Raw genomic sequence first — 24394 nt, 5'->3', positions numbered from 1 at the left:
GAAGAAAAAGTTATGATGATCTCTCAGGTTAACTCTTTAATTTAGGTGACAAAGAGGCAGTCGCTTTCCCTATTTGGGGGCTGGCGATGCTCTGGGTGGTAAGTGGTGGTGAGCTGCAGTGTCCGTAGCGCTCTCCTCATCCCCCCACATGGGGTTGTTGTGCCAGCAGTGCTCACAGCCGTGCTGCAGGCACAGGTCTCATTAGATTTACACGAAATTAAGGCAGAATGCTATTAATGTAAGGCTGATAAATCAGTGGGAGCCCAAGGAGTGGGAGGAAACCTCCTTCCCGGGGAGTGCTCAGAGCCCCACTGGACCTGGCCCCAAGCAACCTGCTGCTGCACTGGTGTTGTTGGCTCGGGGTTGTGCTGGAGACCTCCCTTTGTCCCTGCCAACCTGGGCTGTGCCAGGCGCCCGCTGGAAGCCCTACAGCGGCGTATTGGCCCAGGGCTGGGACGGAGAGAAGGGGAGCTGCTGGAGGAGGGCTGGCGTTACTGTCGCTGGTCCATATAGACCTGCACAGCTTTCCACAGCGCCCGAATATTGCCTTCCCCAAAGCCAGGGGCTCCCCGCCGGTCAATGAGCTCCAGGAAGAAGGTTTCCTCGGAGAAGATGGGATGGGTGAAGATCTGCATCAAGTAATTCCGGGAAGGGCTCTCTGTGGCATCAGCGCCCGGCCTCTCATTCTCCCCAGGCACCGTGGTGTCCAGCAGGATGCCCAGCTCTGCCAGTGTGCAGGGGTCTTGCCCGGCCCCTCGGATCTCTTCCTCCTTGCCCAGCTGCGTGTAATAGGTGGCGGGGGGTGTGAAGAACCGCACGCCAGCCTGCCGCAGGGCCCTGGTGGCGGAAACAATATCCGGCGTGCGGAGGCCGACGTGCTGGATCCCGGCCCCGCCGTGCTGCGCTAGGAAGGTGTCGACTTGGTTCGGGCTGTCCTTGGAGAGGGACTCGGCGAGGACAAGTTTGCAGCTGGGGGCTGAGGAGCCCTGGGCACTCTGCAGGGCAAGAAGGAGCATGCCGACCCCCTGCCCGCCCAGCACGTAGCCCTCGGCCAGCCTCTCCTGCGGGCTCAGCAGGAAGCGCTGGAAGCCGAAGCAGCGCTGGTACCAGTCCAGAGCCGCCCGCGCGCCGCCCCGCGGGCAGACGTAGGTGATGTGGTCGAAATTAGTGATCTCCACCCTGTCCCCCGCCTCGCGGGGTGCTCCCCGCACGGGCTGGAAGCCGGGCAGGAAGGGTCCCCGGTAGCGGGATCGGTCCAGCAGGGTATGGCTGATGTTGCCCACCACGGACCTCACCACCCCGTAGGTGACAGAGCCGCCGTCATCGCTCACCTCGGTGGGGGGCACGGGCACGGAGCACCCCCGGCCCCGCAGCTGCTCGCAGAGCCTTGGCACGTCCTCCACCTCGAAGCAGACGTTGGAGGCCGTGCCCAAAGCGGGCTGGGGGTCCACATCGTAGAGGAAATCTCGAGAGGAGGACCCGGGTGGTACCAGATGCTGGTTGAGGAGGAAGACGGCGGCTCCCCGGCGCAGTGCCACCTGCCTCACCCGCGGCGTCTCCCGCACGGCCACGGGCTGGAAGCGAAAGGAGGCGGCCAGGTCCTGGGCCCAGCCCTGCCTGTAGGGCACGTGGAGGGAGATGAAGCACGGGCGGCTCAGCGAGGCCGCCATGGCCTGGGCATGCTGCGGGAGGATGGCGGGGGTTAGCGGGGGCTCGCCGGCCGCGGGAAGGAGCTGTTCCCCCACCGTGCACGGAGCCCAAGTGCACTTGCGTGCATCCCTCTGCAGCCGTGTGTCCCTCAGGGGTGTCGCAGGGAGGCTGGGGGGTTTTGGAGGGACATCCTGTACCAGCAGCTGGAAATGCAGTGGGCAGATGGCGGGACACAGGGGACGGGGCAGGCTCCATCTAAAAGGCTCCTGCTCCAGGCGCGGGGCAGTGACCTTGCCCTAAAGTCACGGTGGGTGGCAGGCATGGGGCGCTGCGGAGAGCAGCCTGTGAGACTGGGGCGGGGGGGGGTAGGGGATGGAAGATGTGCCCCCACAGCGGCACGCAGCAGGAGCACCCCGCTCCTAACCTCGGGGGCTGTGCGGTGCGGTGGGGAGACCCGCGCGCATATTCCTCCCCCCCAAAAAAAAATAAGGGGGTTTTGCCCAGAGATCCCCCACCCCGATTCCCCACAGGGGCTGACATGGGGAGCCCCCAACCCCGGGCTGAGCCCCCTTTAACCACCCCCCCCCCCAAGCCCTCCCCGGGGCCAGCCCCGGCTCTCCCCGCGCACGCCGCCGCCTCACCGGGCTCCGAGCGAAGGGGACGCCGGGGCAGCGGCCGGGCCCGCCCCGGGGCGGTGCGGGGAGCCGGGCCCTCCTTCCCCGCCGGGGCTGTCCCCGTTCGGCAGCCCCGCCTGCCATGCCCTGTCCCCTCGGCACCAGGTCGCTGCTGACAGCCCCTACCCCCCCCCCCAGCCCCCCCATTTTGTCCCGGGGTTGCCCCCCCCCCCCCCCGTCCCGTCCCTCCCAAGCCCGTTCCCCACGTCCCGATGTCCGCGCGGCGCTGCCCCAGCTGTGTTTATGTCTGCTGCCCTTCCCTGGCTTATCGTGTTTTTGTACAGATCCCCCGGACGATAAACTGCTCAAATATTTGCGGAGATGTCAGTGTGGGGCCGAGGCGGCGAGCAATGCGGTGTGGGTTTTTTTAGGGCGGGGGACGCTCCGGCTCCGTACACCCCTGGGCAGGAGGTGCATGGGGCTGCTACACTGGGGGACCCCGGTGGCCCTACACAGCTTGATGGTCAATATGCGACACGAGAGTGGCCACAGCCTGACAGGGTGGCCCCCCCAAAGCAAGGCGAGGAGCCCTGACACCCCAGGATGCAGGGCAGGCTTTTTGGGGCCCCCGTGGTGCCGGCAGGGCGAGCGGTGCCCTTGGCAGTGCCACCCAGCCCCGTTTGGCATGGCAGGGGTTTTGGAGCCGCGTGCCTGGCTTTTTGCTGCGGCAACTGCTGTGTGAGCTGAGCACCAGGCACCGCTTTGCCCTGGCACGGCTGGGGCTCAGCTGCGGCAGCAGGGCCTGGTGGGGACAGAGCGGGCCTTGTTGCTGTCCCCAGGCAGGCGGCGGGGGCCAGGGAGCATCCCCCCTGCTGCAGCCGGGCGCTTCTCCTCCCTCCTGGGCGGAGAGAGTGGTCAGGAGATAAAAGGGAGGCAGGGGCCAGCTGGGCACTGCCGAGAGCTGGGAGCTGAGGTCTGGCCAAAGGACAGCAGCGAGGACAAGTGCGGTATTGAGGGCTTGTTCTTGGGGGGGGGGGGGGGGAGAGGGCTGGGGATTAGGGACATCACTCCCATCAGGACCCCATGTCCCCCCCACCCCTTCTCCAGGCTGTCTTCCCAGCCCCACATCCTCCCCCTGCCTATAATACATGCTGGACCGTGGTGGGACAGGGCACACAATGTGGTGAGGGCAGGGCTAGGGGGCTGCGGGAGGAAGGGCGAGTAGGGCAGATACTGGGGGGCAAGGGGGGTTAAAGGGTCTGTGTAACCCCCCCGCCCTTGGTGGGGTGCCAAGAACCTTCAAGGAGGCCTGAAGGTTAAACCGTCCCCGTCCCTGCGGCTGGGGTGAGGGGGCTGCCTGGCTCCCCAAACCAGCCCCGGGCTTGGCTTTTAGGGTCAGCAAGGCAGAGGAGGTCTCTGGGGGAAGCGGGGCAGTCCCCACGTGCAGGCACAGCCCTGGCGTGGGGGCACTGACACCCTGTCCCCCCCCAGCTCCCCGCCAGCGCCGGCATGGGGCTGCTGCTGCTGGCCCTGGCCTCCTGGCTGGGGCTGGCCTTGGCCTCCGAAGGAGTGACCAACGGCAGCCGGCTCTGCCGGGAGGCCCCGGCATGGCAGATCAATGGCTCCAGCCCCATGGCGGAGGCGGTGGGGCAGGTGACGGTGGTGGCCCTGCTCAAGGCCAGCTGACACTTCTGCCTGCGGCAGGCCCACAGGTGAGGCCCGCTTCCCCCCCTGCCAGCCCCGCCATTTCGGGCCGCGGCGTGGCGGCCTCCCCTCAGCTCCTCCTTCCCCGCAGCCTCGGGGGCCTGCGGGAGAGGCTGTCGCGGCAGGGCATGGCTGACGTCCGCTACATGATCGTCAACGAGCAGGCGCCGCTCTCCCGCGCCATGTTCGGGGAGCTGCAGCGCCAGGCCCCCCCGGGTGTCCCCGTCTTCCAGCAGCAGCCGCAGGAGCCCGACGTCTGGCAGCTGCTGGGGGGGGACAAGGACGACTTCCTCGTCTACGATCGGTGAGCCCCCCTATCCTCTGGCTGGGCGTCAGGACGGCTTCCCCGCAGGAAGGAGGCCTTGTGGGGTTGGGTTCACCGCCCCTGCCCGTCCCTGGGTCTCCCTCCTGTGCAGCCCCCATAGCTCGTCCCCTGCTCTGCCCTGCAGCTGTGGCCGCCTGGCTTTCCACATCCAGCTGCCCTACAGCTTCCTGCACTTCCCCTACGTCGAGTCGGCCATCCGCTTCACCCACAGCAAGGACTTCTGCGGCAACTGCTCCCTCTACCCCAACAGCACCCATGAGGTACGGAGCCGTGGGTGCCACAGGTCTTCATCGCCAGCTGGGAGGAAAGGTTGCTGCAGGGAGCAGCGGGCTGGTGGGGGCTGAAAGCTGGAGAGGTGCAGAAGGGCACTGCGTGGTGAGGAGGGGGCTCGTGGGGTTGTGGCAGAGGTCTGTAACAGCTGTCCTGGAAGAGCTAACGCGGGCTATTGGCCTGAAAAAAGAAAGGGGCAGGCACTGGATGCAGAGCTGGCATGCCCGCAGCAAAGCAAAGCACATAGCTTTGGGCTCAGCAGGTGATCAGTCCCTTCCTAGAGGAAAAATCCACCCAGAAACATTGAATGCAAAGGCCCTTTTCTGGCTCAGGAACTCCCTTGAGCACAGCCAGCTTGAACCAAGGGATGTATGTAAAGAGATTTGTTCCCTGCGGGCTCCAGTCTCCCCTGCCTGCCCTGGGTCCTGGCTAGAGAGCCATGGATCTATCCCATGCCCATTACTGCGGGGTGGGTGCTGTTCCGCTTTCACACCATCTCTCAGGTATGCTTGCAGGCTTGCTGCGGGGCTGTGCGCGCATTCCCATAACACACCAGCCCTTGTGTTATTTTCCCCAGGCTAACAGTACCATGGAGGTCCCTGCAACCCCAAGCCCGCTTCCTGAACAGGAGGAGAAGGAGTCAGAGGCCCCCATCCACCACCAGCACAAACCCCTCCATCCTCACCACCACGCAGGCAGCAGCAAGAGAGCCCCAGACCCCAGCGGGGACCACAGGCCTGCTGCCCATGCTCACCACCACCATGGAGATCATGGCCAGCCCCATCCCAAGGGGCAGAAGCAGGAGGGACGCGATCCCTAAGCCAGGCTGGGCAGATCCCTAAGCCAGGCTTGGCAGCCTTGCAGAACCCAGTAGAGTGCACAGCGTGCCAGCTCGCTTCCCAGAGGTGTTAAAGGACTCACTTCAGGCCACTGGTCACCAGCAGCGCTGGTGTGACAGCCCCCTCCAGCATCCCCCCCCGTGGGTCACGCTTCCACCCTGTGACCAGGGATGAAAATCCCCCTCTGACACCCGAAGGTGCTGCGCTTTTGGCCACGGGACTCAGTTCTGACCCTTCCTCTGCCGCCTGCCTCTCCGTGCTCAATGAAGCCCGTGGTGCAAACCGGGACGTCCCCGGTCACCGCGGGCCGACACTGCACGGAGCAGCAGGGCAGGGCTGGAGGGACCAGAGCTGGGTGCTGCCTGCCCGGCCTGGCACCCATGGGTGCCCGTGGAGGGACGGGGTGAGCCCAAAGGAGGGGGACACTAGGAGTGGGCGCTGCTGGGTGGCTCCCCATGGCCCAAACCCCGTACCGCCATCGCTGTCGCACCCTGGGGACCCTCCGGGCCTTGCACACGGGTATGTGCAGTGGTGGTGGGTGGCCGCAAGATGGTGGCCTTGTCCCCTCTCAGAAACCGAGGGGCTGCGACCAGGGTCCACAGCCCTGGGAGGACGGGGCTGTGGGTCCTGGGGGAGAAGCGGGGATGGGGACATCCAGGTTGTGAATAAAGCCTCTGTGAAGCGAACCCTGTCCGGTCTGGTCTCTGGGGGTGCCCCAAAAGGGTGGGGGGTCTTGCCCAGTGCTGGGGTGGCCCCAAGGCTTTCTCCCAGGACAGGAAGGGAATTTGGGTCCCATAAAGCAGCGGCTGGTGGAGATTTGCATTCCCCTGTGCTGACAAGGGGAGGTAAAGGGGCTGAAGACAGGAGAGCCCCATCTCCCCTACCCTTCTGGCTACCTCCTGCCCTGGGGCAGCAGGGTGGGAGCCCAGGGCTTAGTCCCCCCAGGGCAGGGCATTAACCACAGAGCCCTGCCCAATGCCCCCCCTCCAGCTCTCCATCTCCCCTCCAGGCCCCGCAGCCTGACTGAGGAGCGAAGGAGTGGCTTTTCTGCTTACATGGCTCCATGGAGCAAGAGCTGGGGTGGACAAGAGGTGTATTGGGGGCAGGTGGGTCAGGATCAGTCCATCTGTGGGGTCCCTGCTCCCTGGCTCTGTGTCTCCCCCTCCCTTTCTCCTCCTCGTCCTCCCCCTTCCTCCTCTACCTGCTCCCAAGCAGCCCACAAGGGCACCTCTGTCTGCTGCTCCTGCCATCAATATCAAGGTTATCTTTTTCTTCTGGCAGCTGCTGTAATTGAAACAAAGCAGGCCGGGCCTCACGGGCTCCACTCCTCTCGCTCATTTTGCCGGTGCTGCTGAGACAACTAATTCATCTTATCGATGCCTGCTTGGCCTCTTTTCCACGAGATGAGGCAGAGCCCTCTCCCCACCACAAGCATCCCGGGCAGCAAGGCAGCAGCAAAGCTCTCACTATCGACACACTTCGGCCCGGAGACAGGGCAGCAGCTCTGTGCCACTGCTTGGGTGACATCCTGCGTGTCTGAGGAACGACCAGGGTGACACCGATGCTGCTCCATGTATTTTTGTCATCGAGGGCTGGGCCGTGGTCCCTTGGTGTCCGCGACTGGTCAGCCTGCTGCCTTGGCCCTGTGTGCTGCTCCTGCCTGGGATGGGCAGATCCTCTTGGGAGAGGGGGGAACAGCCAGTCCTAATGTCAACAGAGGCCTCTTGTGCAGCGATGCCGTGTCAAGAAGAGGAATGGGTCCCTCCTCCTCCGCCCATTCATCTGGCAGCCAGGGCTGGCGTGCCGCCAAGCCGGGCTGCTTTGGAAACATTTCATTGAGGAGGCAGCTGAGCCTAGGAAAACAGAGCGAAAATACACAGAGAGATCGCTGTTGTTAGGGAAAATAAATGCAGGCCGACGCGTTTCTGACCCCCAAAGTCCAGCCCGGCCGGGCCCCGCTTGCCTCTATGGGCTGGGGCTGCTGCTGCTGTGCGGGGATGGCATCTGCATGCCTCCATCGTGGGTTGGGAGCTGGGGAATGAGGGATGGAGCTTGCCCCGGCTTTGGCCAACTTGCTGACGTCCTTGGTGTGTCCGGGCTTGTTTCATTGTGGTGTTGCCCGAGGATTTGGGACAGAGCAGAGAAATAGCCGCAGAGAGAAGCTGGACCTGGTGACCCATGTCCCCTGCAACGCCAACGGTGCTGGGGACTGATGAAGATGGAGCTGAGGATGTGTCAGACATGGCCCCCTGTGTCTGCCCCTAGCAGCACAGCACGGGTCCTGTCTGGGCTTGAAGCCACCAGCAGGATGGAGCCCAGTGCTGGGGTTTCATAGTCCAGTAGCTCAGCATGCCCTGTCCCTTGTCTGCTGGCAGAGGGACAGCAGAGCCACCCCAAAATGTGGAGGCACCGCTCTGGCTTTTGGACAAAGGTGCATCCAGCAGACCTGCTGTTTCCCCCATAGCCTCTCTCCACCCTCCAAAGGCCTCCAAGTTTCTCCCCTGGCTGCTTGCTGCCCTACAGAAAACCCATCCCAGACATACCCTGCCAGCCACGCGTGAGGTCCAACATACATGGGTTGGCAGCACTGAGCTGGGGTGGGTTGCTTCTGCCGTTGGATGAAAATCACACAATTACATGACTTTATTATTTTTGTCCTTAGCCACCCAGCCAACTAGCGTGCAGGATGCAGCCACCCAGCCCATCAGGCAATGCACCCATTGCAGGAGGCAGCAGTCGGTGCACAGGTGTCATGCCCCAACTTTCATGCAGGATGTGCTCCGCCACACCTGGGAGAATTGTTCCCTGGTTAATTGCACCCCATCATTAGCATTTTGGGGCTTCTCTTCAAGTCTGAATTTGGCCAGCAATCAGCCTCTTCTGCATTGTCTGCTAGCTTGCGGAATTTGTACAGATCTTCCCTCCTTTAAGGGTCTTTTTCTTCTCATCTTGAAAAAGTGAAGTTTGTTCAGTGTGTTGTTCCTCACCCATTTAATTTTTCCCTTCTGTGCTCACCCAGAGTTATCTACATTTTAATTACCATTTGCAAAGTGTGTTAAAATGCAGAGGTTAAAAGGCTGGAGCAGAGCAAATGGGTTCTCGTGTAACCCATCTCCTGCTTTCTGCATGGGGAGAGATGGGGGACCCTGGAAAAACAGCTGTGACCAGGATGGGGTGCTGGTCCCTGCATGCTGCATCCCTGCATCATGTTCATTTATTTGTGCTCATGTAGACACAAAATAATTTCTCAGTTATTTTAGCATTTCTAATTAATGGGAGGGAGCTTCAGCCATGGAGAGGGGGGCAGTGTGTGGGGGCTGCTTTGTACTGAGCTCGGCAGGGTTGGGGCCGGCGGCTGCGTGGGGCTGAGTAACTTTTTGGAGCACTCAGTGCTTTTAGAACCTGCTGCGGGAGGCGAGCATGTCTCCTGGAAGCAGAGGGTCTTTGCCCAGTGCCTCTCACGCACTTAATTGCTGGCCAGCGCAGTAAATGCATTTGTTGGAAAGGTACAGAATCCTCCATGGTAAGACAGAGGCTCAGCACTTTGCTGATCTTATGGGAACTGTGTAATGTTGGGGCGTGGAGAGGGAAAAACAGCTCCCCAAGAGCCAGAGCTCCCTGCTGGGGTATGGGGGGAGCTGAGGGCTGCAGGAACAGAGCCACACGGGTGAGCGGAGTCATTTCTGTGCCTAAACGAGTGTGAGAGCAGCCATCCCGCACCTGATCTGAGACTTTGGCCCGTGTGTGGGGAGAGGAGAGGGACCTTTCAGTCCTTGCACTTCTCTTTCGACTGCAGGGATAACTGCACTCACATCTAAAGGAGGTCCCTGAGGTTGTCGGTGCTAGAAAGTTTCATAAAATAGGTGGCTGGGTTGTGAAAACCGGCTTTATTAGAGTCCCTGCTGAAAGAGGAGCATAGCAATAACCCAACGCTAATGAGTCTGCGGAGAATCCACGGGGGATTCAAACAGTTTGATGGCAAAAGGCTCCAGCTCCAGCTTATACTTCGCTGGAGACCTTGCTAGGCAATGGAGAATCTAAAAATAGGGCTCAACCCCATGGGCAGCCACACCAAGGTATTGCTCCCTTCGCTTGTAAGGCCAATTATTTTGTGAAGCGAAGGTCTCTGCCCCTCCCTGGGCGTCGGATCCGCAGGGATGTGAAGGGATAAATACCTGGGGCGATAGACCCTGCTGCTCCCAAGTGCACTGAGGCAGGGAGCTGTGGCTGGGTCGCTGCCCGTGTCCTTGCCCTCGCTGCCTCTGCTCCGAGCAGCACGGCATGGGAAGGGCAGAGGCTGCTCCCTTCCAGCGAGTGCTGGAGGCTGCGGCAGGGAGCTTGGCTGCCGATAAACCCAGCCTTGGCTGCTTCGGAGCAGCAAATCCTCTGGGTAGCCTGAGCTGGAGCTTGGTAGCCGCCCGCACTCCGCTATCTAGCTCCTTTCCAGTCATTAATTGGCCATAAAGCTTCTGCTGCGCTTGCATATCTTCATCTGTCGGCAGAGGACTTTCCTGGTGCTCGCTGGGTCCTGCGAAGCGCTGCCCTTATCTCTGCAAGGCTCAGCCGGCGTTATCCACGTTACCGAGGGCACCACGTTAACCGTTCAGAGTCAAAGCAATGTCAAAGGGGCTCGGGAGCATCACACAGAGGGAAAAACGCCCAGGGAGAGGCGGCGTTTGGGCTGGCGGCGGGGTTGGGATGTGGTGGGGAGGGAGGAGAGCAGCCACCCCAGGGGGTGCGTGTGCTGATGTGGGACTTCCCAGCGCTTGTCCTTGCCCGCCACAAAGCAGGCAGAGGTGTCAAAAGCCTGCAGGGAGCAGTGAGCATCTTGGCAGGATGTTGTGTTGGGGCTCAAATTCAGTTTGTGGCAGATTTCTTGCCCTGCAGCGCCTGCAGCTTAACCTGGACCTGTGAGTGAGCTGACACCTAGAGACATTCCTGTGATATCCAGCAGGGCTCCAACCCCTGTGGCTGTACATTTTCTAGCCGGGGACTCAAGCTAAAATGCTCTGCACGAGCAATCAGCGTGTTGTTAATGACACCAACACTCAGCCCACAGCAGCTGGAGTCAGTGCATCACGGCATGGGGCACCCTTCCTGAATAACCTCAAACCTGGGAGGGAAACCGGGGCTGTTTGTGGCAGAGGCTCCGCAAAAGGCCAGGCTCATGAAAGTGTGGGGTGAATTCTTGATGTTGCTGGTTCCTGGCCCTGTGAGCAGCATCAGGGACTGGGCAGGAGGCTGACATTTAGCCACGAGAAGACATCTGTCCGTGTTCTCCAGGGCAGGAGAAATCCCCTCTTGGACATTCGAGGCAGTAATGAAAGGGATAGGGAGAGATGGGGAGGAGTGGGGGGAGCAACTAATGTTAGGTCAAAGAGGGAAAGGAAGAATAGATTGATTTGTCTTTGAAATAACACAGTAACCCCCCAGAGACTGACTGGCCAGCCACCGCCCTGACCTTGCTTTGATTTGAGCCTGGATGATACATGTATGCAGTGAGGAGCCAGCTCATTGGGAATGAATAACATCCATGCTCGGGCTGAAGTCAAAAATCCTCTTTATTGGCACCATCTGGGACGAGGCAAGTAAGGGCTGAGCTCTGTAAGGACCGGGCAGGACGGGGGCTGTGTCTCAGTATCGTGCGGGCTCACTGGGAGGGCTTGCTCTGCCTTGGGGCAGGTTCCTGGGGAAAAGGTAAACAAGGCTGCCTGTTAGCACTGGTTATCTTGAACGGCAGCAAGGAGCACCTCAGCCTTCAAGGAAAACCTCTTCCTGCCCTTCATTGATTACCATTACTGCTGGCGTTACCTGCCCGGGACCTGGCTCCTTCCTTCCAAGTCCTGCAAAGAAGACCTTGGGCTCGGAGGTGTCTTGTGGCATAGCAAAGATGCAGAATTATTTCCTGTTCCCCACTTGCATCGCCCTGCTATTCCAGGAAATGTGCTCTTGCTCTTTCGGTAAGAGTAAATAGGAGATTTGGAATAGGAATAGGAATAGGAATAGGAATAGGAATAGGAATAGAATAGGAGATAGGTGGGACAAAGGATTTCTGGGGAATGTACTTCTGGGGGATGTATTTCTGGGGGAAGTCCCAGGATGGCATCCCCGCTGGACACGGGATCAAAGCACCCAGCCCTGGAAGGAAGGGCAGCACCGGCCCTGTGCCGCGCTGGTCTGGGGGTGCTGCCACCACGCTCAGCCGAAGCAGAGGCAGCTCGCAGCCACCTCGCTGGGTTTGTGGGGCCGATGTAGGACGGCAGCAGTGCTGCGGTACCCGGCGTGCACCCGACGGCGACTTGTGCAGCCTCCGCAGCCCCCGGCCGCCCGGGGCACCTCCAGGAGCACCGCCCCACGCTGCCGGTGCCTCGGCCCCCCCCGGGGGGGGTTCCAGCCCCTCTACCCCCGACCCCTACCGGGGGCAGGAGCCCCGGGGGGGCCGCAGCAGGGCCCGCCCCGACGGAGGGCGGCTCGGGGCCGGCGGGACCACCCCCTCCAGTCTCCACCCCCGGTCCCCCGTCCCCCCCGCCCCGGTGCCTCCTCCCCGTCTCTCCTCCTCTCGCCCGGCTCAGTCGGTCGCAGCCATGGCGGAGGGAGGAGAGGGAGAGGAGCTGCTCCGGCCGCCTCTGCCCGCCGGTGCCCCGGGCCCTAAGCGCTTGTGCTCCCGGGCGTGCCCGGCGGGGGGCACCGGGGCCGCTCACCCCCGGCCGGGGGCTGCGGGGACCGGCGCGGGGCCGGGGGCGGCGGGGGCCAGCGGGGTCCCGGCGGCGCTGGCCGGTTGCTGCCCGGCGGCGGGGGCTGCGGCGGGGGCACCGGGACCGGGGACGGCTTCGGGGGGGTCGGGGCCGTCGGGGGGAGTCGGCGGGGCGGGCAGCCTCCTGCAGCCGGAGTCGCTGCTGGACGCGGCGGCCAAGCGGGTGGCGGGGAGCTGGGCCTTCGAGCGGGTGGAGGGCCGCTTCCAGCGCATCCCGGAGCCCGTCCAGCGCCGCATCGTCTACTGGAGCTTCCCCCGCAGCGAGCGCCAGATCTGCATGTACTCCAGCTTCCAGCCCGGCCGCGCCGCCGCCGCCACCGCCGCCGCCGCCGCCGGCAGCGCCGCCTCCCCCCCCGCCACCGCCGCCGCCGCCGCCGCCGGTAGCGCTGCCAGCGCCGGGGGGGGGGGACCCGCCGCCGCCGCCGCCCCCGCCGCCGGCGTTACGGCCGGCGAGGAGAGCCCCGCCGCCGGACCCCCGGCGCCCCCCCCCGCCGCCCCCGCCGCCCCGCACGGCGAGGGGCTGCCGTTCCGCCGGGGCATCCGCCTGCTGGAGACCGGCGCGGTGGATAACGTGCTGCAAGTCGGTGAGTGCCCCCCCCCACCCCCCCCCGCGGTCCCCGGTGTGCCCCCCCCCCCCCCCCGAACAGCTTCAGCCTTTTGTCTGCCGCGTTTTGTTCTTTGACGGCCCCCTCCCGGCGCAGCGCATCCCCGGGGGCAGGACCGCATTGTGTCGCCCCCCCCCGTAGGGAACGGCCGGGGGTCTCCCCGGGGGTCTTCCCCCGACGGGCACCGAGGGGGCTGCGAGGAAAACGCTGTCGCTTCTGTGTGTCCCCGTCCCCCCCCCCCCCTCATTCCGAGCCTGCCCCGGGGCTGGCCCCGCAGCGGGGAGTGGCGGGGCGCTGATTTGGGGCGGGCGGGATGCGGGAATAATGCCCGTGTGCAGCTCCCGTGGCTTTTGTGGGCCCTCCTGGAGGGGAACGGCAGGGGGAGGAGGAACGGTGGTGCCCCCCCCCCCCCGCCCCGTCCTTCCAGTCCCTGGCCCCATCGGAAAGCCGCTTTCTGCGGGTACGCGTTGAAGGGGCAGCGGCTCGGGGGGTTTTTGCATAAACGAACCCGCGCCCGGTTGTTCCCGCGAGTGGTTGCAGTGCCGTGTGCCCATTAAAACGACATTAGGCAGGGATTTGTTTTGCAAATGTGGAATGTAAATTCATCCTGCGCCGGGTATGGCGTGAATGGGTGAGGAGAAGGGTGGGTTTGGTTGGAGGGAGCCGGGTAGTTGGGCTGTGTTTATTTAAAGAGCCCTCCTTCCATTCGGGGAAAAAAAAAAAAAACTGCTAAAAGAAGGAAAAAAAAAAATCACATTCGGTACAGTTTGCATTCAAGAGAGCATTATCAAAACATTTTCCAGTTGAGACATGAAAATAGAAAACAGCAGAAGAATTTTCCTTCCACCTCTGAGGAGACGCAGTGAAGATTCATGTAACACAAAAGGTTTTTCTCTGAGGATATGATTATACCCTTTTTTTGGGTGAATTAATATTTTCTAAGGGCTGCGTTAAGACGATTAATTATTCCAAGTCTGCTTAAAATACTTGAAAACCGAAAAACCAAATATTTTTTTTTTTAGGAGAGAAGTAGCTCCATGGGAACTTCAAAATTATAAGGGGGGGGGGGGGGAAATAGCTTACGGTGGGCGATGTTTTATTAAACAGCCGACCAAAGTGTCACTGCCATAGGCAGCCGCCGTGGGAGCGGGTGATGGAGGTCACCTAAAACCGGGGCTGGTTTCGCACAAAGGGTTTACTTATTTATTTATTTATTTTGTAGCGGGGTTTTTTATTTCTTTTTTTGGGGTGTTTGGGTGTTTATTTCTTTTTGGGGGTGTTTTTTGGGGAGAGGCGCTGGCCAATGCTGTGCGTGACGTGGGTGAGCGCCGGGGTCAGCCATCTGGGGGGGGGGGACACACATGCGGGGCCGCCCCATCCCCAAGCGGCGGCGCTGGCATCCGTTATTCACACCGCCATTTCGGAGCGCCCTGTCCCACCCGTGCTCCTTTGGGAGAGACGGAGGACGGGGATGGTCCCAGCCCTGGCATTTTGCATCCCCAGGCATCTCTGAACCGAGCTCTGAAATGAGAGCCGGCACCCATTGTCCTCCGAGGCGCAGGCTTGTGGATGAAGCAGCGCGTTCTGGAGGTGTTTGCTGCTGGCCTTGCAGCACCAAGGGGGCACGGGGTGTTCGTCCGTGGGGTTTCCTTCCGAGCAGTGGGTTTGGGGTGTCAGCCGGAGCGCAGCTTGTCGTGGGACAGAAGCAGGCAGGTGATGCTCGTGGGGACGTGCGGTTTCTTTTCAGAGTGGGCAAAACTGGGGGGCTGATCACAGCCCCTGCAGCGTGGAGCCGGAGGGAGATTTTTATAAAGCAAACCGCTCCGAAGGGCCGCCTGTTTACCTCGGGCGCAGCAGAAGGGTCTTCTGCCAACTTTCCACATCCATCCCGAGGATGCTGCTGGAAGGTGAGGTGGAAGAGCTCCAGCCGCTGGAGACGCAAACACTTTGTGGCTGTGCGTGTGTTTGCAATTAAGATAGGAACTCGGTTGTCGGCTTATATGGGAACCATTATGACTTGGAAAAAAAAAAACCCTGGCTTACTCGATGCTCACCAGCGCTAAATCAAAACTACTGTTCCCCTCAAACGATCTCTGTCGTGGATGGCCGTGAGCATCGCAACCTGAGGCTGGCGCGGCCGAGAGGTGCTGCTAATAAAGATCAGATGTTTGCGCAGTTGCGTTTCTGACTCAGACCTGCGAAAAAATGAGGATTGTGCGGATGTGAAATTCCTTCGCTCTGTGGTTGGAAAGTCTACTTGAAAAATGTTCAAGTAAGATCCAAGTGGAATGGCCTTCCTGGGCTCGGAGGTGGCGGGGAGAGGGCTCTCATCCTGTGTCTGCCCCCAGCCCCCCGCTTACAGAGCTGGCAGGTCTGAGAAAAACATGTATGCCACGTTATCAGCCAATAATTCCTTCATGCTTAGTAAAACTTAAACGAGGCTTAAACCCTGATCTCACTGGAGTCATTAAATTGATTTTTTTTTTCTCAAAGAAAGATCTTGGATGTTGAACACAGGCATCTTTGTCTTCTTAAAAACTGCTTTATTATTATGTGTACAGATCCCGTCTTTGTGTGTGTGTGGTGTGTGGGTTTTTTTTTTCTTTTAATTTTTAGACAAATGACAAAAGCATGCAGGAAAGGAATGCAGAAATGCCAGGCTTAATATAAAGCATGCGACTGCGCTGCATGCCGGGAATCCTAAAGGATACAAAACCTTTAACGGTGGCGGTTAATTTTTAACAAGTTCCCTCGCATAAATATTTATGAACAAAAGTTTTACACCATTATCTCTTGGGTTCTTGGAGACAGAAAAGACCTTTGGTGGATTTTGACAGCAGGCTGTTATCCAGCATAACAAATTCACGTTTCTAGCTTGTGCTTCCTAATATAGTATAATGCAGTTTGCCCTTGAGTTGTCATGGCTGCGTATGGGTGGGCAAATGTCTGTAGGGGTTTTAGGGGGAGTTTTCCTTGTTAATGGCTTTTATGATTACTGTTGGGAAGGACACTTGTTCCTGCAGCAGAAGCATTGAGCTTGGCGTTGCTCTGCACGGAGTGGGAGCTCTTCGATGAGCCCTCGTGCCCTGGTGTGCCAGCTGGAGCAGAATTCACACGAGCTGTTAGAGAAACAATGAGGCAGGGCTTTAAAATGCACTGCCTTTGTAAACACTGGTCTTCAAACCCACAGATAATCCTGAATCCTGTCTTGCTGGGTGCTGCTCCGGCAGCCTGCTGGGCGTGCTGAGAGGTGCGATGCCCGGAGCGTGGGGAGTGCTGGCTTGGGAGCTTGCTGTTTTACCCACTTTTTCACATCTATCAGTCATCATTTGCATGGATACCCATAGAAACGCAGCGTCAGAGGTAGAAACAATCATGGTGTTTTTAGTACTTTTAGTTTTTTTTCCCCCAGACAAAAAGAGAAGGCAAGCGTTTGGTTTCCCTCACCTGTGATGTCTTAGAGGGCTGAGGCTAAACCCGCATACAGTTGTTTTTAAAACTGTAGATGGTTTCCCTCTTTATAGAGCTGTTTATTTTGGGGAAAACACTTTTGTGGGGCTCTCTAGGTCTGGTTATGGCTCTTTTTGTTTTATGTAAAGAGCTGGGTCTGGTTGTGAGATCGCGTCTGGCGGGAGCGGGTTTGGAAGCACGCCGGGCTTCGTGAAACATGGCTTGGGTTGCACGTTGAAACCCAACGTCCCACGTCAGAACGCTCTCAGGGAGCTCCGTTTGTCTGTATGCCCTCGGTTCTTGGGTGGGGTAGCTGTCATACAGCATGTCTCCAATTTACTAATTAATTTTTAGTTTATTGTTTTTTACAGGTGGATTATCCTCCCATGTATATTAAAATACTCTAGACCACATAAAAGGGGTTGGCAGAGGTTCATTAGTCCTATCGTGCTGAACGCTTTAAATATATATTATGCCCTTTCCATTTCTAATTATTTTTTCTTAAAATACATAATTAAAACAAAGGATTGTTAGACATTAATTCTTATGATCTGTTTATTGCTGCTCCCACATAGGTGAGATATTTCTTGAGTGTGGTCTGGACTATGTTACTGAAACTGGGATTGGAGCTGATGAAAAACACCAGAGGTTTTTGCTGGCCATGCAGGGAGAGCTAGGAAAACTTTGACAGCTGGAATTTTAACTTGGGGTGTGGGTTTTTTTTTGTTTGCTTGAGCAGATTTATTTATTGGCTTTTGAGTCTTCTTTTTTTTTTTTTTTTTGAAATATAAGACCCTCTGAAGCAGGGACTCTTTTTTTTTTATCTCAAGGCGAAATGATGCTAGCTTAAAGAGGCTAAGGAAAAAAGTGGAAAAAGGAAAACAGGAGAAATAAAACATTTAATTTTGGCTTTAAGAATAAATAAGTTTGAAGAGCTTTTCAGAGGAAACGTGTTTGAAGTCCTGGTTTCTGGCTTGAGCAGGCAGCAGCAGGAGCTTACCTACGCTCTTGGAAATGCATGCTTAGCCCAGGTGAGGAACTGGCCTTCTCTGCTTCCAGCATGTGAGTTGTTTACAGCGGATTTTAATTTTGGTCACATATAGAAGGAATCTCTTAGGAAATATTTAACTGTGCTAAAATTGCAGTAACGTGAAACACATGTGCCTGCGTGCTTTGTTTCTGAAGCTTTGTGTGAGGGAATGTGCTTCGCTGTTATTTGATGCTTGCTTTGATGTCGGATGCTTTATGGTTATTCCCTCAAACCTAAGATAGAACTTTTGGAAAACTTCAACGAGCTCGTCTAGCATTTCCCTCATCTGATATAGCTGTAAAGTCACATCCAGCTGTGAATTGTCTCTTGTGGTGTGGCAGCTTTTAATTTTCTTTGGAAATATGTTTTAAAAAAAAATCTTGTTAGCATTAGGGTGGAAGAGTTAATTCATGGGTTTACGTGTTTAATTTCAGGGATTTTACATTTAGGGCGTGCAGAGCTTGGTGTTTAGCTGTGATACAGTTTTTTCCCCTCCTGCCCACTGTACTCAAGGCTGGAATTGCTCACGTTGGAAAGATGCCGAGGCGGGATTTCGGGAGGAGCTGCAGCGTTTCCCCTCTCCGCTTGACTTGCCCTCCCACAAGGCAGCCAAGAACAGGGGTGTTCAGCAAGAGGCCATCCAGGACATCACTTCACCCAGCTCTGAAGCACTGCTTGCGAAGAGCTGGAGGTGTGGGATGCCTGTTGCAAGGCTGTTAAATAAACTCCTGGTGTGTCCCTCAGTGCTGTCCTGAAGAGGTTATGCCATGGGGTTGTCGTACCCCTGGTCTTGTAGGGGTGAGAGGAGGGGAAGAAGGTGGCTTCTCAGCATCGATACAGACCAGTCTGTTTCCCAATGAAAACAAAAACCGAAAGACACTGAGCCTTGACTACATTAATACTTGCTGCTAATACTACATTAACAAGCATGAAGGACGTTAACGCGTGACTCCTGACTTCTGCCTTTGCAGCAGGAGCTGCGAATGGGCCTGATAATGTCTTGCAGAAAAGCGCAGATCCTGCAGGAACAGCTTGTAGTGCTTTACTTGGGGATGCAAAGGGGGAATGCATCTTCATGTTTTTACAATGAAATGTCCCAGGAGCAAAAATTCAATTTTTCAAAGACTCTTTTTTAATCATGATGTTTAAATATTAATAGATTCCATTTGGTTGGTGCTGTGCCTGTGCTTTATTAAATGCTGAGGATTCACCTGTGCATGACACCACCACATTTCTCTCCAAAAGGATTTTCCGGTGCTGCATTTTAAGAGCATTTGCTTTTTGTCTCAAGCTTACGGCTTAGGATTTTGTGCAGGATTGGGGTTAGCCCTTGTAAAACGGTGCAGTTAAAGTAATGCACAAATTAATAAAATCCCGTGCTTTTACTTGTTGCGTTCTACATTGCGTTTTTCATTTTTTAAAATTAATTTTATTTATTTTCGTTGGCTTTTCCCACATCATTCAAAACAAAAGCCACAAATGTGCTTAGGAGGCAGACCTGCTGGGATGACAGCTCAGAGAGGTTGTGTATATGGTTGGTTGTATGTCGGTCTGGCTTTTGAAGCCCAGGGGAAGGTGAGCCTGGAAATTGGGCAGCACTGCACCCTGGCCCCTGCTCGGCCAGAAAGCAGCCCCCATCCCCAGTGGATGCCACATCCCAGTCGCATCCCTCCTGGGGTCTCCCCCAGTGGGATGTTGCTGGTTTGCCCCTGGGGACAGTACCCTGCAGCCCCTCACTGTGGGGGGAATGTAGGTCCCCCTGCCTCAGAGGCCTCGGTGAGTGCAGGATGGACTCTGCCTCTGTTCCAGAAGCCCTGGCCACCCTTGTGCAGGGCGTGGGTGACTGCTGGGGACACCAGTAACAGCCTTTATGGGGCACCAGTGCTGTGTGTCTTCTGGGGCAGCGATGGCAGGCGACAACATGCACTGCGCCCTGGCTGCTTGGATCCCTTGATGAAGACAAGTGCCCTGTCAGAGGAGTGGCAGAGCAACAAATGGATCCCTGAGATAAATAAAATTTGCATTAATGAATTACAATGGTTTTGGATGCCAAATTAAAAGGAGCGTATCCGGAGAATGAAAAACAAATGTATTTTCTGTCTTTCGCTCGCTGGTTCTCATCTTTTTTGATTTTCTTTATGATGATAAATAATTTTTTAATTCTTTTTTAAGACAGTTGTGTTTATTTTGGTAACGGTTCATTGGCTGTTCTTTGTACAGAAGCTTTCTCTTGAAAATACTGAAACCATATTAAAAGTACTTCTGGCTGTCGTCTTTTATTTTGCTTTTCCTTCATTCTTTTCCCAAAGCTGGGCTGTTGCTGTATCAAATGCTCTGAAACTCCCTGGTAGTGTTTTCCCCGTGGTGCTCCTTATAAACTGGGAACATAAAAGGAAAGAAATGGCAGGATTTGGATATCTGTAGCTTTTTGTGTGTGTGTGTGCATGTCACACTGAAGCTCGAGCAGCTGTCTCGATCGGCACGGCCTGCATTGCTTCATATGTCTTTGGAGGGAGCGTCCTGTGCTGTTTGCAGGAAGCTGCCCTGGGCTCCTCCAGGCCCCACCAGCGACCTGCAAAGGCCACGGGATTTTATTATAGTCTAATGATGCTGAAATATTTCAGTGGCGCTGGGACCGCACGCTGCCAGCGCACTTTGAGAAATACACAGCGAGTGTCGAGCATCTGTCTGCGAAGGGGGAGGAAATCCCCCCCCTTTATTATTTTCTTCCAATTGTCCTTGCTTGGTGTGGCTTTGGCTATTATGGGTTTGTAAAATAGAACTGTATATGACCTTTTATCTTACAAGAAATAGGTTAAGCCATTTTTAAAGAAAGTGGTGGAGTCAGCAGTGCTGCTGGAGGAGCTGCTTTCGCATGGTTGATGGGCTGTGAAGCCGTTCAATGGACTTTGGTTTCAGAGACAATATCTGTTTAAATTAATCTTTGTCAGATACATGCCACTGCAGACAATTCAAATTCCATTTGCTTTCTGATCTCATAACAAAAAAGCACCTTACACTGGTTCTTTTATTGTAAAATTAACTTTTGTCTGTGTGTCCTGGAAACAGGGGTGGCATAAAATCTAGTTAAAAGGCTCTGTTATAGGAGGATTCTGTTTCTTTGTACAAGGCAGACTTTTTTTTTTCTTTTCCCTGTGTGCATTTAAAAAGAAGAGTGTTTGAGATGGATTAGAGAGAATGCCAGCAGATGGACCGATTCTGTTGTTGCTGCTGGCAACCATCTAAGCAGCCATTTTGAACAATGCTGATACCGGGGTACTGATAACACAAAGATGAGGATGGGATAAATATCCAGCGAGTCCCTCTCTCCCCGCCTGCTCCTCCTCCCTCCCTTTCAGACGGAGGCTGCAGCCCTGTTATTAGGGAGCCTGATTGTTTCCAGAGGAATACTTCATGCTCGCAGCTCGGCTGGTGGATGCCTGGTGTTCTCTAGCGCTTTGGTTTTCTTCCTGCTCCGAGGCAGGTCTGCCTCTCCCAGGAGGGTCCATTGTGCGGATCCTGATGGATCCCCAGCGGTTGTGACACTGGGGTACTTGCAGTTGTGTTGCCCCTTCCCGTACCCTGGTAAAACACGGGGTGCTTGGATCTTCCCATAGAAGTGGATGCAGTTTCCTTCCCTCCTTGTGCACATTTTCAGTGCTTAACCATGAAGTGTGATGGCATTTGACGGCTGCTCTTGGAGGACCTTGGGGCTTGTAGTGGTACCTATTTATATTGCTGGATTTTTAGTACTGGAATCAGCAGCCTTATTTCTTTCGGTTTTGTTTCCCATCTCTGGGTAAATAACCCTCTCGTGAATCAAGAAACACCCAGCGGCCTCCATCTTTTCCTAGCAAGTCGAAAACAGGCTGGTTTCTGTTTTGCAGGAGTCAGGTCAGGATGGGAAGGCCCATAGGAAGGCCTGTCCCCAGGCCCTCTGGAGAGGGCCACGTTGCCTGCAGCAACCCCTCTGCAGCGTTTTTGCAATCCAGGAGCATTGAGTGGCCCAGGTTGGGGCTGAGCTGGGCAGCAGAGCAGGCATGGTGATGGGATACAGCATATACACTGCTGCCCCTTGTTCCTCGGGATTTACTCCGTGTCAGGGATTTGCAACCCATTTCCAGATCTCAGCGCTTCATCATGTTCCTGGAGCTGAGCAACCATCGGCTGATGTTTCCTTGCTGCCTTCCTGGTGCTGCTCTGTAGAGCACAGGCTGAAGCCTGTTTGCAATGCAGCATCCCTCAGACCTTTGTGTGTCATTGCTATTCCTTTCTTCCACAGTAGCTCTTATTGCAGCTTCTTTTTTTTTTTCTTTTCCAGTGAGCATCGTTAAGAATTTCTTTGGGGTTAAAAACTGTACACATATCTCAAAGAAATCTGTATGTACATATACACATATATCTAATTATACACAGTAGATGAAACTTTACAGTAAAGTAACAGATGTAAGAATTAAAAAAGGAGTTGGGCAAGCATTTTATGGTTTCCTTTTTTAATTTGTCCCATGGGTCTGTTGCATTTTGAGGCAAATCTTATATTTCATTTCGTTTTTCCTGTTGAAAAGTATCTTCTGCCTCTCGAGTCTCTCCTCTTTAAGCTTTTCTTATTTGGTCCATAAATTGTGGACTAGCCATATTTGACATACTTGCTAAAATAAGAGGCATCTGGCCTGAAAGTTGAAAAATCAGGCTGTAAACTCCACTTCTGAAATACTATTATATTTTTATGGTTTTTTTTGGGGGGGAAGTTGCTGGGTTCGGCTGTGCTCTCTGAAGACTTGAACAGCGAAAGAGATGGTTTCTCCGGAGGTCTCAGCAGGTCGGCTGGGTCTGAGGTCAGCTGGCATCGTTAGCAGATGCTTTTAGTAGTTTGAAGACACCATGGGGTTGCCAAGTGCTGATTGTGAGGAGAATATTTGGTTGAAGTGGCAGTGCAGCTCTGTGCCCCCTCCCTGTAATTCCGCACTCAAATGTCTCCAGCGCCTGGCATGGTCCCCTGCCATCACCTCACGTGGTGGCTCCTCCTGTGTCCCTTGACCTGTTGCATTGGGAGATAACTCCCAGAGACTGGAGGATGGCAGAGGAGAGTACCTTTTTTAAGGAGACAGCTGCTGTGAAAGGTGGGATGGCAACGCGTGTTCTTCTGCTCCTTTGTCTATGTGATGATGCTGGACCGTAAAGGCTCCTGCCTTTTTTTTTGTCAGGGAGAAAAGCAGACTGATGTGTGACCAAACGTGACGGGGAGCTTGGTGGTTTCTGGTGTGCTGCTCCTCTTCATTTGCTTCCCACCGTGGAGAATATTGCTTGTCCATAACAGGTGTGAAGCAGACGCTTGTGAGGATGCCCAAGAAGAAGCAGTGGGGTTTGGAGTGCTGTTTAAGCTATGCCCTCTGAAATGGTGTGGAGTGTAGCTTAGTCCCATGGCTCTTTTTCAGAACCTGCTAGATAGCATGGAAATGTGCATTGCCTCCCCTTCCTCGAGCTCTCCCTATCTTCTGAGTTTCATTTGGTGTGCTTCAGCTGCATGGACTCTGTCCCACTGGATTAAAGTCACGTTCTTCAACTAAACCCCCTTCAGGTGTCCTTGTTGGCAGCCAATGTTTTGAGATCTAGGAGCAAATTCAGGTGCTGGCTTCTGAGGTTGCTAATTTCAGAGCACTGTTTTCAGTTTTTTTTTCAACTGTTAAAAACCTCAAAGTCCTCTGCAGCACGAGGACAGTGGGTTCTTAAACCATCACAGCAAACGGATGGCAAACAGCAGCGCGTGCCCTTGCTTTCTGCTGCTTTAGAGCGATTGGCAAGGCCAGGCTGTTCCCATGCAGGTGAGGTGTATTGGGAACAAAAATTAGCTTCCCAGTTTGGGAGTTACTGGTTATATGGGAAGAAGACAGAAAGCTGGTTTCTGGTCACCACTTGACCATTGTTGCTGGGATGATGTGGGAGGAATGGGAATAATTTACAAGTAAGGTGAGCTGGATTTGGAGGGCTCTCCCCAAAACAACCAATGCTTTTGCACTTGAATAATGCACTTTAAAATAAAGCTTAGGAAAGAAGAACCTGGGCAAATGGAGAGGTCAAATGTTGTGTGTTCCCTCTGCAGGCATCACTGTCTTCTCCCATCACTGCTGGTACAGCTTGGCACCCGTGAGTATTTGCAGAAGGGCTTAGCCGGCATGGCTGCTTCTCACATGGAAATGCTGCCTTTTGGAGAACATCCTGAAAATGAGACCGATGCTTTCGCTGAGTGATCGTTTGCTGTCTGTGCTCACCGTATCTGGAAGAGACACAAAGCAGTAGTGAGGTTTTTCCCTCTCGGCGCTGCCCGTCTGCCTGGTTTTTGGCTCGTTTCTGGTGGCTCCTGGCTTAGCACAGAGCCTGTGGTTCAAGTCCTGTGGGAAGCGCCGATGTCTGAGGTTTTTTTTTCTCCCCACCCGTCCCCACACCCACACACTGGTCAGCCACTCTGAGGCTTCCTGGACTGTGAGGTTTGATGAACCATTAACCTAAAAATGCCCTGAGTAGGAAGAAATGTTTCCAAGGTCTAAAAACCCTGCAGGGCTTCTGAAGTGGGAACGGGAACTGTGGTTTGCCTGGGTGGCTTTCCTTGCTGCTGGCCCTGCTGAGAGCTGGCTGAGCTTTGTGGGTGCAAGGGCATGTTTGGGCTCTTGCAGGGACGGGAATGCAGCCCTCCTGGCCGGAGGCTGCCTTCCAAGCAGATGTCCTCTTGGCATGAGCCTCGGCAGGTTTAAGACAGGATGTCCCTGTACTCCAGAGGGCTGAAAGCATTAGAATAAGTAACAGGCTGGGAATGTCTGAATCCAGCTACAAATTCCTGGGGAAGAGGATTTGGCAGCTGCAGGCTGTGTCAGTGGGCAGGCTCAGCGTTACCGGTGAAGGACAGCACCTTTGGATGGGACGCTCGCTGTGGGAGCGTGCTGAGCCCAGCTTTTGTGGGGCAGCGTGGCTTGCCCGTTACTTCTGGGAAAGGGTTGTCGCACTAGGGGGAAAGCAACCCGATTTAAAGGATGGTGACTCTTCGTTGAGTCAGCCAGAAGCAGCTGTGCAGGGCTGCAGTTGTTAGGCCATGGCTGCGATGCGGTGGTGGAGCAGAGCTGGGCTCTGGTGGCCTTGGGCTTTTGAGGAAATCAGTACT

At 55.9% G+C, this 24394-nt stretch overlaps 3 protein-coding genes across 4 annotated transcripts in view; 2 read left to right on the top strand and 1 right to left on the bottom strand.

Annotated features, from left to right (window-relative positions):
* Window positions 1–13: 13 nt before the first annotated feature.
* HPDL (4-hydroxyphenylpyruvate dioxygenase like) lies at window positions 14–2344 on the bottom strand. Its single transcript, XM_040564863.1, has 2 exons — window positions 2292–2344; window positions 14–1682 (listed from the first exon to the last, which is right to left on the bottom strand). Exon 2 carries the CDS (start codon window positions 1668–1670, stop codon window positions 492–494), a length of 1179 nt encoding a protein of 392 aa, XP_040420797.1. The 5' UTR covers window positions 1671–1682; window positions 2292–2344; the 3' UTR covers window positions 14–491.
* A 781-nt stretch (window positions 2345–3125) lies between these two features.
* On the top strand, window positions 3126–6088 carry LOC121073689 (selenoprotein Pb-like). 2 transcript variants are annotated; one of them, XM_040564866.1, is made up of 5 exons: window positions 3126–3271; window positions 3756–3976; window positions 4060–4272; window positions 4418–4553; window positions 5141–6088. In XM_040564866.1, the coding sequence occupies exons 2-5, from the start codon at window positions 3774–3776 to the stop codon at window positions 5381–5383; spliced, it is 795 nt and encodes a 264-aa protein (XP_040420800.1). In that variant the 5' UTR covers window positions 3126–3271; window positions 3756–3773; the 3' UTR covers window positions 5384–6088. The 2 variants fall into 2 exon arrangements, with proteins under 2 accessions (XP_040420800.1, XP_040420799.1); XM_040564865.1 differs by having other exon boundaries at window positions 3203–3266.
* A 3342-nt stretch (window positions 6089–9430) lies between these two features.
* The window catches only part of ZSWIM5 (zinc finger SWIM-type containing 5), a 92212-nt gene continuing 77248 nt past the window's right edge, over window positions 9431–24394 (top strand). Inside the window, 4 exon segments of the mRNA XM_040565749.1 lie at window positions 9431–9478; window positions 10290–10312; window positions 11828–11936; window positions 11939–12740. Of these exon segments, the coding sequence (XP_040421683.1) occupies window positions 9431–9478; window positions 10290–10312; window positions 11828–11936; window positions 11939–12740 (982 nt within the window).

This window comes from Cygnus olor, chromosome 8 (assembly GCF_009769625.2).
Source record: "Cygnus olor isolate bCygOlo1 chromosome 8, bCygOlo1.pri.v2, whole genome shotgun sequence".
Lineage (NCBI taxonomy): Eukaryota > Metazoa > Chordata > Aves > Anseriformes > Anatidae > Cygnus > Cygnus olor.
This window is presented reverse-complemented; position numbering and strand designations above follow the sequence as displayed.

Coding starts and splice junctions, on each gene's coding strand:
- HPDL (XM_040564863.1), bottom strand. CDS start 1,670: ATGGCGGCCTCGCTGAGCCGCCCGTGCTTCATCTCCCTCCACGTGCCC.